Below are 11,658 nucleotides of genomic sequence, written 5' to 3' on the forward strand. Positions count from 1 at the left end.
GCAATCGTTTGTCAAATAGCAAATTAACTGACCAATATATATATGAAACTCTCCATATACTTTTAGCTACATCACTTCAAATTTTTGGGAAAACCACCAAAGAAGATACATGCAAATAAAGTAAACAGTGCAGTGCAGTTCAAATTATGGAAGAACTCTCAAGGTCTAACCAAATTTTTTGTTTTACTGGCTATTACCTGATATAAATAGGCAATAGGGAGAGCTTGTAAAAAAATTTTTTTTACATATTTTTATTTGCTATAACAACTTGACTTAGAGGTATGCATTACTTTAATACTAAATCAAACCTATAACTCAGATCACCCCACAAAAACAAATCAGAGGGATACATTTTTATCTGGTTTACAAAAAGATTCACTAGTTCTTGAAGGATGTTATCTTAGGACATTTAAAATATAATTTCTTTTATGAAAATTAAATTTATAAGACTCTTTAGGGATACATCTATTTTTAAAAATAACTACACAGATAAGGCCAGATGAGGCACACAAACACAAATACACAATATTAACTCTTTGATAGTAGAAGAAGCCCTATATTACAGGATCTCTGAAATTCTCAAGTTAGCTTCTTTTCCCTTTCAACTGCATATTAAACTGAGGAAGTCCCAAATCTTCTTACAACTCTGACACAAGAAGGGTGTTACCTTTATAAAAACATCATTATCCATCTTTTAGGCAACCATGAAAACATCAATGTTGCTTTCCTAACATAGACCACAAAATTTTTTAAGTACTTAATTCTGAAAAGAATGTCTTGAGAACTAGTGAATATACAAATTATGAAGACCAACCTTTAGTTATATTCATGGTATAGAAAATTAAAAACTGGAGGTTAGCAGATTTAATCTGCTCATTCCACAATGGAAACTATAATTCTATTTATGTAAACAAAACTTGTTGCCATGGAAAAAGTGATTTCAAACAGAATTTGGAATCAGACAAAAAGTGATGAAGAGAAATGACCTTAAGATAATCTTTTCTAAATTTTAAAACAAAATTCTTCTAAAATTCCTTTCAAATTTTTCAATAAAGATTAGATCTCTTTATCTTTTAGAGTTATGTTTTATGAGAATCTGAAGGGAAAGCCCTCTATACACATATTTTAAACATAATGCCCTTTAATTCAACCAAAACATTTTCTTAAAAATCAAGTTCTAATCAATAAAGGAATGTATCTTCACATATCTCCTCCTATAATTAACCACTTTCCTTAATTCTACAAAAAATTCAGCATTCTATTGAAAAGCAGAACACATTAATCTCAAAGTCACCAGGTATAAGTTCTAATTCCAGATCCACCATTAATTACCTTGGTAATTATTAAGTAAGCCTCAGTTTTCTTATCTATAAAATAAGGAAGTTAAAAAACCTATTTTTTAGGTTCACCTATGTCTTTCAAAAAATGATCCAAAAACTCAGATTAAAAAAACCAACACATCTTTAACCTATTCAATTTTAGTATTTTAGGAGGACCAGACCTTTTAGTTTCATTGGAGTAGAGGAAATGCTAATGTTCCTTTAACTCAGTGGATCATAACTTATAGTCTATGAACTTCTTTTTCAAAGTATTTCAATAATCATTTGAACATAACTGGTTTCCTTTGTAATCCTCCCACACATTTTATGCATTTAAAAATATTACTCTGTGAATGTGCCCAAGGGCTTCACACCAAGATGCTAAAAGAATTCATAAATGCAAAAAATGGTTAAAAATTTCCTCTAACCAGAACAGATAAGCAACTGCTAGGCAACTGAAGGTAGTGGAAAGTTGCCAGGGGATCTAGAGGTGATTTGCCCAAGCTAAAGAGCAGCACCTCTTGAATTTTTAGTATAGAATGATTTAAATGACAGTACATTGAAAAACTGGAAACTGATGCTTATAAAAAAGTTGGTTCATGTTACCTATCCTTCTGCTAAAATGGTTAACCTTCTCAATTGATATGTACTTTATGTGGTTGTTTTGTCATGTAACTAAAGCAAAGAAAAATAATTTTTCTTAAGGCTTTTATTCCACTAATTACTTTACTATCAGAGGATCCGAGATATAGAACTAGAAAGGCTCTGGAAGGCCATCTAATCTAAACCCTAATTTTACAGATGAGAGAACTAATGACTCTTTATGTTAACACAGTGATTTTGCATGGAGTCTTGGGACAGCATTTCACTTGTAGTGAGTAATCAGTGAGTCACTAAAAATTTGTTGGCACAGAAATTGATGGAGTTTTCAAAATAATTGAAGATAATTTCCAAATCAGCTTAAATATTCCATGGCACAGTTTTACATAGACTTAAAAAAAAAAAAAGAAAAGAAAAAAACACTTTAATATACATTGTACATTTAGAGTAGTGTGAATAGTTAAGTAAATCACAATTAAAAAAAAAACAAACCACTTATACACACACACTCACCTGAGTGCATACGTGTAGCCAGTGTTCTCTGGCACACACTGAGGAGGAGTGTACGTGTGGAGACGTGAAAAATCCATGTTCAGGATTTCAAATCATACTGCAGCAGGTAGAGAAAAAAGTAATGGAGGACTTTTAAAAAGTGTTAGAAAATGAAAATTCATCCTAAGAAACCTGCCCAATATGTACTGCACAGTGATGGGCTAAAATGTTACTATCAATGCTCTTGTGAAACATAAGACTTATCCAGCTTTAATAGTTATTAAAACACAGATTCTCGTAGCTGTACACCTTAGAATATTTCCATTTTGTGATTTGTTTTTAAGTTTTTACCCTACTTCCCTCTCAAAAACTATATTCAGAAAAAAAAACAAGATACTGAATCCTACATATGAGCTTTTAGGCTGGTACACTACTTTTCATAAATTAACAAGAATGCCCAAATCACTTTACAGTCTCATTTTTCAAACTGTACAGTTTTAAAAGTGTCAAAATATACTTTGCAACTTTTTTTTGCTATTAAGAACCAGAAAAAAAGCTGAAACCAATTTCTATGTTTAATTAGTGCTATACTAAATAGCAAGAACTTTTAACAAAGCACAAATCAAGTGATCAGCTTAAATTAGAATTAAGTCATTTCTTCTCCCCATTAGAAACTGATTTTTTTTAACTTAAAATACTTGCAGAGAGCATTTTGCTTCACAAGTCATTATCTATATCTCTTATAGACTGGCTTTCATATTTGAGTAAGAAACATTTTATACATAAAAAATTATAACAACAATAAATGGCAAAATGTTGACACATATTTGAAAAATCTAAAGAAAGTAGAAAAGGAACAAAGAACCATCTCGTATAAAATGTCTGTGTGTAAAAGATTATGGTTTTTAAGACTACCCTGAGGTACTTTAATTGAAACTGGTGTGTGTGTGGGTGTGTGTGTGTGTGTGAGAGAGAGAGAGAGAGAGAGAGAGAGAGAGAGAGAGAGAGAGAGAGCGCACTTGGTTAGCAAAGTAAATTATAAACTATTTTTCCCCTTTACATCTTTCACATTTTTCAGCTCCTTCCTGAGAATTATCTAGCTCCATGTAGGATATATATTCTCAAAGTCAGTAATTGCTCCTCTTTTGACACTTCACTAATATGTACTTTAACACTGACATTTGACATATGTTATTTGTGTAATGTAGTATACTTGTTTACTGTCTGTCTACTTGCCTATATTTCCCTTTTTGTCTCTCTCTGTCCATATTGTTAACTGACTTTGTATAGCAGAACATAACAATAATTTTTATATGAGAATGATGAATATTAAGATTTGAATACAACAAATTTAAGGAAACAAAAAAGAAAATGGAGAATGAATTTTTCCCCAAGCTTTATGCACTTTTCAGACTCAATACGAACTATAAGCAGCTTCAATAGCACACACCTGCTCACATGAAAGCCATTCATCCTTACTAGAGAACTAGAACCATACCAAACTGCTTCCAAACTTCTTATTTAGCAGCAATCTAATAAATGCTTGCTGACTGGCCACTGAGGAACATCCTAAGCATCCAATAGATGCTAGACTTTGTAACTTTATTATTGATCATCCTTTTGATTTTGTAAATACTCATCAAACATCACTTATTTATTCAAATAATGGAACAGTAAGACATTCCTTACTTTTCTGTTCTCAATGATTGCTCATTTTAAAGTATATTCATTCAAAGGGAATAAATCTACCACTCATGAACACTATTATTTCTGTACTTATTGAAATTTTTGTCATTAACAAAAACTTCTGGAAAAAATACACTATATCCTTAACTTGTAAAATTAGTGATAGATTTCAAGAAATGTTTCATATTATAGTGAGGATATTATAGTGAGGAAATTAAAAGTTAAATAGCCAAGCTAAGTTCTCCATCAATTCACTCAATAAGTCTTGACAATGAGTACTTCTAGAATTGGTTGTTAGTTTTGAAATCTGATATAACTGCCACAAAATAATGAATAGTTGCTACATGCAATCACTCAATTCTTTTTCAGTCGTTAAGAGGACTGGCCTTAATAATAAAAATTTAAAATACTGGTGGAAAAAACTTTAGGGTACAAAAAGTCATACTCTGTTATTAATTTTCTCTTTAAAAAGTAACACTAGAGGGCAGCTGGGTGGCTCAGTGGATTGAGAGTCCGGTACAGAGACGGGAGGGTTCAAATGTGGCCTCAGGCACTCTCTAGCTGTGGGACCCTGGGCAAGTCACTTAACCCCCATTGCTAGCCCTAACCACTCTTCTGCCTTAGTATTGATTCTAAGATGGAAGGTAAGGGTTTAAAAAAAAAAAGTAACACCAATATATTGCTTTGATTATTTCTATATATTCTGAATATTGAAGTCTTCAATGGAAAACACTGGAAATTTCTGGCATTAGAAATCGTAAGCTTCTAAAATAAGACATACATAAGAAAAGGAGTAATCAATAAACTACCATACCAGGTGAACACCTTTGGAAGGCATGTAAGAGTTCTCTCCCCCCCTTCCCCTATCATAAGAAATTCAATACAACTCAAATATTTATCAAAGGCCTACAAAGTGTAAGGAACTGAACAAAGGAGGAAAAAAATTCCTGCCCTGAAGAAACTTGGTGAGATGATGGGGGTAAGGAGAAAGAAGTAAACACAATGGATAAGTAGATAAATATAATACAAAGTAATCTGTCAGTGGAGAAAACACAACCGAGTTAGGAGTATCAGGAAAAGTTTTAGACAAGGTAGCACGTGAAATGAACTTAAAGGAAAATAAGGATGCTGAAAGAGGGAATTAATTATAGGCACCTGAGACACTTTGTGAAAACACATAGTTGGGAGACTACCACTGAGTTGGGGAAACAAATGTACAATCTGGCAAAAATGTTTAGTGCATGAAAATAAACAATCTAAAATAGAAAGCTTGAAAAGTAGGCTGGAACTAGACAGAGTGTAGGGAAATCTTGAAATGCCAGCCTGAAGAGTTTGCATCTAAACTAGAGGAAATTGAAAGATAATTTTGGCAGTTTAATAAAGGATGGGAGGACAGATTAGAGAAGTAACTAGAGGCAAGAACAGTCAGGAGGTCATTACAATAGCACAGGCATTTAAAAGTAGGGCAGGAAATAAGGTGGTAGCTGTGTGGGTTCCAAAAAATGTCAGAATGCTCAAATTAAAAATAAATTCCAAGTAGTAGAACTCATAGTAAATACTGAATTGTAATCTGAGTTTTTAGTTATAGGTAAGTTGTAGGTGGCCCAATTTTAAGACAAGATAAAATGGGGATCAATTGTGCATCTAATGTGCAATGTAACTTGGAACTCGTAGACTTTTGGAAAGCTTTTCATATTATATCCAAGGATATTCAATGTAGTAAAAAAGATGTATGAATGGAAAACAAGATGTTGCTCGTAAGTAAGCCCTAAATTCTGTCAGGTGCCCAGGGGAAGGAATCATAATGACAAAAATAAGAAGAAATGAAGAAAGCAAACTGGATTTATTTATTTGGGGGTTAGGGAGAAAATGACATCATAAAGTTAAACGAACTTTCCAAATCCTTAAAATATATCAGTAGCAATTACATTGATGAAAAGTGATGAAAAACTACAATATGAAAGATTAGTTGCTATATTCTAACTGTTAATCTTAATTTGCTTTCACAATTATCTATTTATTTTGCTATAAACAACCTTTTCTTGTTACATTAGTTGTTGCATGATATTTAGTTTGCTAAGTTAAGTTCTTCAGTCACATTAGTTTCATGTGTAAATTAAAAAATAAAATGTGATCTACCAAAACCCAAGGAAGGTAACACAGTGCTAGTTTTAAAAGAGCAGAAAACCCATTTTAAAAATAAACATTACCTATGTTTACTTGTAAAGCTCAAAGCTTATTTAAAAACCTTTTGTCTTCTCTGAAATAAAGATCTTCTCAACTCTACATACATTTTTTTACAGTGCAAAGTGTAGCATCATCACCCCCTTCTTACAAAAGCTTGGGCTCATTTTAAATATACTTTTCCAAATTTAAGCAAAGAATATGAAAATAAACTATTTTCTACAGCCCCTACATTTGAATTTAGGGATCTTTAGATCACTGGATCAAGGATCTTTCATTTAACCAGAGGGAGGGCAGCAGGGGTAGTACTTTTATCAGCTCTAGAGGCCAGAAAATAATTTCTCTCCTGGAGGGGCCACTATGGTTACTCCATCCAAAAAAAAAAAAAACAAAACAGAACAGAGCTCCTCAAGGTTGACCAATTATTAAATACAATTAGTTTTTCAAAGGATAAGATAAAAAGATACTATTCAGAAATCATATTTCAGGAATATTTATTGGTCAGTAATCAAGAATAGGTGACCTGGTTAGAAGAATCTACTAAAGCCTTTCTCAAAACCTCTCTTTCTTGTTTTCTGACTTAAAAACAAACAAATAAACAAAAAAACCCTTACCTTCTGTCTTAGAATCAAAACTGTATATTGGTTCCAAGGCAGAGGAGCAGCAAGGGCTAGCTATTGGGGGTTAATTGACTTGCCCAGGGTCACACAGCTAGGAAGTTTCCGCAGCCAAATTTGAGCCCAGGATCACCGTCTCTAGGCCTGGCTAGAGAGCAATCAACCGAGCTACGGAGCTGCCCCCTTCTAAGTCCTTCTGTTTCTTTCTAGTATCTCAGAAACTCACTTTCATTATTTCTTTACCATTTCTTTCTCCCTTAAAGGATCATAATATAGAACTGATACCTATCTTAAAATATTTTATTGAACTTTTGTGTTCCATGTTGATAACTATTTCAAAATGAAATTAAAACATTTATTTGCCCCATCCCTTTCAAAAAATTAAGCCTCTTATTACTTTAATGAGATTCTTTTTCGTCCTGTCTGGATTATTGAAATGAATAAAAAATATAGTTGTAACAGGCTCAGATTGGTTGTTTTTTGGTTTTTTTTTAATCTTCCCCTTACGTCTTAGAATCAATACTATGCATGATTCCAAGGTAGGAAAGCAGTAAGGGTTAGACATTGGGGGTTAAGTGACTTGCCCAGGGTCATACAGCTAGGACATGTCTGAGGCCACATTTGAACTCAGGACCTCCTGTCTCTAGGCCCTGGCTCTCAATCCCACTGAGACACCTATCTGCAACTCTACCCCACTCCCCAGATTGTTTTTTAAGCATTGCTAGTCAACACGTTAAAGTACCAAATCTAAACTTTTTTTTTTGCAATTAATCCAATCATTTGAAAATTATAGTTTAAGTTGTCTACTGATAACCATTTAATACTTTTTTGTAATATATAAACATTGTTTATAGCATTTTTAAAAATAGTGATCCCAGTTTCCATTTATATCACTGCTAATTAAAGGAGAAAGTGTAACAGTATATCTTTGCCATTTGCATCCCATACTGAAGGAAGCCATGACCTACTCCCCTAAAAAACGACAGTCACCCATCACTGAATACATCTAGTTTTCAGAATTAAAATATCATACATCTAAAGTGTGACTGACAACTTAAAAAAAGAAAATGATCCTGGAAAACCTTCTGAAGGTGTTAAAGCTGTCCCATGCTAACATTCTACACAGTGTCGTTTCCAAATCAAAATATACAAACAGCAGTTTCATAGTCAGGAGTTTTGTTTTGTTTTGTTTTGTTTTTTGACAAATACCCTATTGCTTAATTTTGTGCAACTTTTTTACTTTTGGTAATGAATGGTAAGACAAAAGTTATAAGTTGCATTGTTACAAAGAACTTTGCATTCTTTGTAAAAAAAAACCCTAAAATCCAAGTTTTATTGTTAACAAGTCATAATATTGTTTTTAAACCTCATAATGAATCCTGTGCCCTATGTTGAAAATTAGTAACACAAATTTGTCCTAAATGTGTTAAGGAACATCAAAATTCCACATGCATATTCCTAAAACAGACTAGAAGTCTTAGCATTTAAAGTCCTTTGCTAGTCCTTGATTTTTAAATAGTTTCAGATTACCTATTTCTGTCTGTAGCTGCTTGGTTCAGTTGATTAAAGATCAGTGATACTGATACAGTCTAATAGATTTGTAGTTATATGTGGTCAAATTAGGGTCCCTCTGTTCCATTCTCAAATCTAAACAGCCTCATCAAAGCATGCTCTATATTTCACAACAAAGTCACTTTCAATGAGTGAGTGGATAAAAGACAGGAGTTTTATAAAATTTTGCTTTCATAACAAGATTAAAATTTAACATTTTCATCTGTCACAACTGGAAAACTGTTTCAAAAGTCTTACTGATTGTGGGTCAGTTGTATCAATAATGCACATTACAGTTATAAGGAAAAAAATTTATTTAGTCTCACTTAAATTGTTTTATTGATAAGTTAATGTCAACAGCCCAAAGATTAATTAATACAATACTAATAATTCAGAGTGCTATTCCATTATGGACACATGTATCAGATTCAAACTTAGAGAATGTGTATTTTGCAAGAATACTCAAGAATTTTAATAGCAAAGCTTTGAAATTTTTCTCTTTTCTTTTAAAGTATCTCAAATATATTAGCTTTTCTCCTTCAAAGGGAATAAAAAATGCAGTTTGACAATTCATAGCTAAAAATCCAAATATAAACATTTTAAAGTTTGTTATGAAACCAAAACAGTATAAAAATGTTTGAATGAAAGCTTAGTTTTTAACACTTATCACATCTAATCTGAATGCTTTCTATTCAGAAAGCATACATCCCTACTAAGAACTGTTGAATTTAACAGTTTAGAAAGTGATATGTATCAAAGCATCCTCAAAATGACAAGTTATACAACCACATGCTTCAGGCCAATATTGTATACTGAAATAATTAAACGGGACCATAATAAATAAAATTTGATATTTAATATGTTATAGGGTGATGAAATCAGTTTTGAAGAAATACTGGGAAAGGGCAATAAATTTCTTATTTCAAAGACGACAAAGAACATGAATTTTCAGCATTGTAAACAAACTATCCAGAAATTGATGAAAAATCTCACCAATATTATTTTCCAAAATCAAGATAGGTAAAAAGTTGCAATTTATTCAGAAGGTCTAGGAACATTTATACTAATGAAAAGGCTAGTTATAAAAAGTCACTGAAAACAAACTTAAATGGAAAAAGAATAAAAACAGGTCCACAATTTTACCCATTAAAGAAACCTTTAAAATAGAGTTAAATTGAAATTGAACTTGCCATAGATCTATCTCAATAAGTCACTTTAAGTAACACAGTAGTACTCTAATAAATTATTATTACAGCATATGAAAAAGCAAATAAAGAGGACAAAAAGTCAGTCTTATTTAAAACTCCTGCCTAGAAAGGATAAAGATTAATTAGTCTATTATAATTCTATACGACAACAATCAATATACCAAACCTCTTTATCCAAAGTTCCAGGGTCCACTTTCAGATCACCTGCACAGAGTACTCCTACATATCATCATGATTATATTCCACAAGTTTTGCAAACACACAAACTGATTCTCGAAGAGGGAAGTTTGCAAGTTGACAGCACGGTGTTTTCGATTCCACACCAAAGAATCCTAAAATGGCTTCCCAGTCTCAACAAAGCCTGAAGCCTGGACTAATCTGATCCAGCCTCTCTAAGCATTAACTGTCAGTCAGAGGGAGTCTTCAAATTTATTGGACACCGTAGCTTTAGCCAGCCCACAGATGTTTAACCCATTAATTTCCTCTCAAACTGCCAAAAAGTTTCACGTGGATAAATTTGAAAATAATCTTAAAAATAGCCAGAGAATTTGCCAAAAAATGATAGCACTTTCCATAAAATGTGCTTCATTTTAATTTCCATTTTAAATGTAATAATATATAAAATGGAGTTATATAAATTAAACATGACTAACTTAATAATTTAAAATGTAATCCTGCATTACAGTTCTTTTTAAAAATAGTAAAAAAAAACCCGAATTAACCTTTCAAAAAGTATTTCTCTCATAAATATACTATTTTACTGTTTAGTGAATGATTTTTTTTATATATAACAGATGGAAAGTTATCAATAAAAAAAGGAATAAAGCTTTCTTTTAAAGCAAAGAGATCTGCAAAACAATTGTCCCTATAACCTATTAAGCTGGATTTGATTTACATATAGGAGAAATTTTGTAGAAGTAAAATAATTGCATTTTAGAGACAATATAGTTTGTTGTGTGTAATAGCTGATACTTATACATTGCTTCAAGGTTTCCATTTAATTGTCACAACCTAATGAGGCAGGGTACCATGGGAATTACTGTCTCCATTTAACAGATGAGGAAACAGACTTTAAGGGGAGAAATGATTTATATGGCTTGCTGCTGGTATCATAGACAGGATCAAAAGCCTTGCAAACTACGAGTCTAGTGCTCCTTACTATTACATCGCATTTTCTCTTCAGAGAAATATCAATAACCCTTAAAGACAAATTAATAACCTCCCATGATTAGTTAAATATGACAAATAAGAACATAGTCAAGCTAACTAAATACAACTTAAATTACTTTTCTATAAAAAAGTTTCACTTTTGAAGCATATGATTTTGAGATTTTTAGGTTTAAAGCACATAGTTCACAAAGTCAGACTTACTTTTGGGAACAAGGCAAAAAAAAGGCGGGGCATATTTACAATGTATAAATAGCTCCAAGTTCTAAGGGAAAACAAAGCTTTTATCTTAAGATATATTATCACATGTTTATATGTTCAGGTGATAAGTGCTCTAAGGTCTTTTCAGAAAAATCCCACTTCCTCTTATTGCAGTATCATTTAACTACAGTAAAATCAGAGTGGTCAAATGATATTCTGTATACACAGTAATGTAGACTGTATACATGCTATAAAAAGCCTAGTATTAAAAGTGTTATTGTATTTGCTTCAGAATTAAATTGTTTATACTGGTATAACCTTACCATAGTAAACACTTTTACAAAAGAATATCCTGCATTTTAAAAATATATATTTCTTACTCCCAACTAGATAGCCCATGGCAAAACTGCTTTCTCTATATATTAACAGTGAATAAAACTGTACTCTAATTGTCTATCATCCCTACTCACTTGACAGTTATTCTGTTTTGGAAAAATACTCAATTGAATCTTTCCCATCACTTAGCATATGGCTTTGTACCTACTTTGATACTCCAATGAAGTCAGAGACCATTAGAACACTAGAGCAGGTTCTCCTTCCAAGGAGACATCTCAACTCTTCTATGACTTAGTC

General features: G+C 32.1%; 1 protein-coding gene across 1 annotated transcript in view; it reads right to left on the reverse strand.

Annotated features, from left to right (window-relative positions):
• SUN1 (Sad1 and UNC84 domain containing 1) overlaps positions 1 to 9,903 on the reverse strand; it is a 55,958-nt gene extending 46,055 nt beyond the window's left edge. Inside the window, exons 1-2 of the mRNA XM_044660102.1 lie at positions 9,824 to 9,903; positions 2,433 to 2,529 (exon numbers count right to left, since the gene is read on the reverse strand). Of these exons, the coding sequence (XP_044516037.1) occupies positions 2,433 to 2,509 (77 nt within the window). The 5' untranslated portion in view covers positions 2,510 to 2,529; positions 9,824 to 9,903. The remainder of the gene's footprint in view (positions 1 to 2,432; positions 2,530 to 9,823) is intronic.
• Between the last annotated feature and the right edge of the window lie 1,755 nt (positions 9,904 to 11,658).

Source organism: Gracilinanus agilis, chromosome 1 (genome assembly GCF_016433145.1).
Source record: "Gracilinanus agilis isolate LMUSP501 chromosome 1, AgileGrace, whole genome shotgun sequence".
Classification (NCBI taxonomy): Eukaryota; Metazoa; Chordata; class Mammalia; order Didelphimorphia; family Didelphidae; genus Gracilinanus; species Gracilinanus agilis.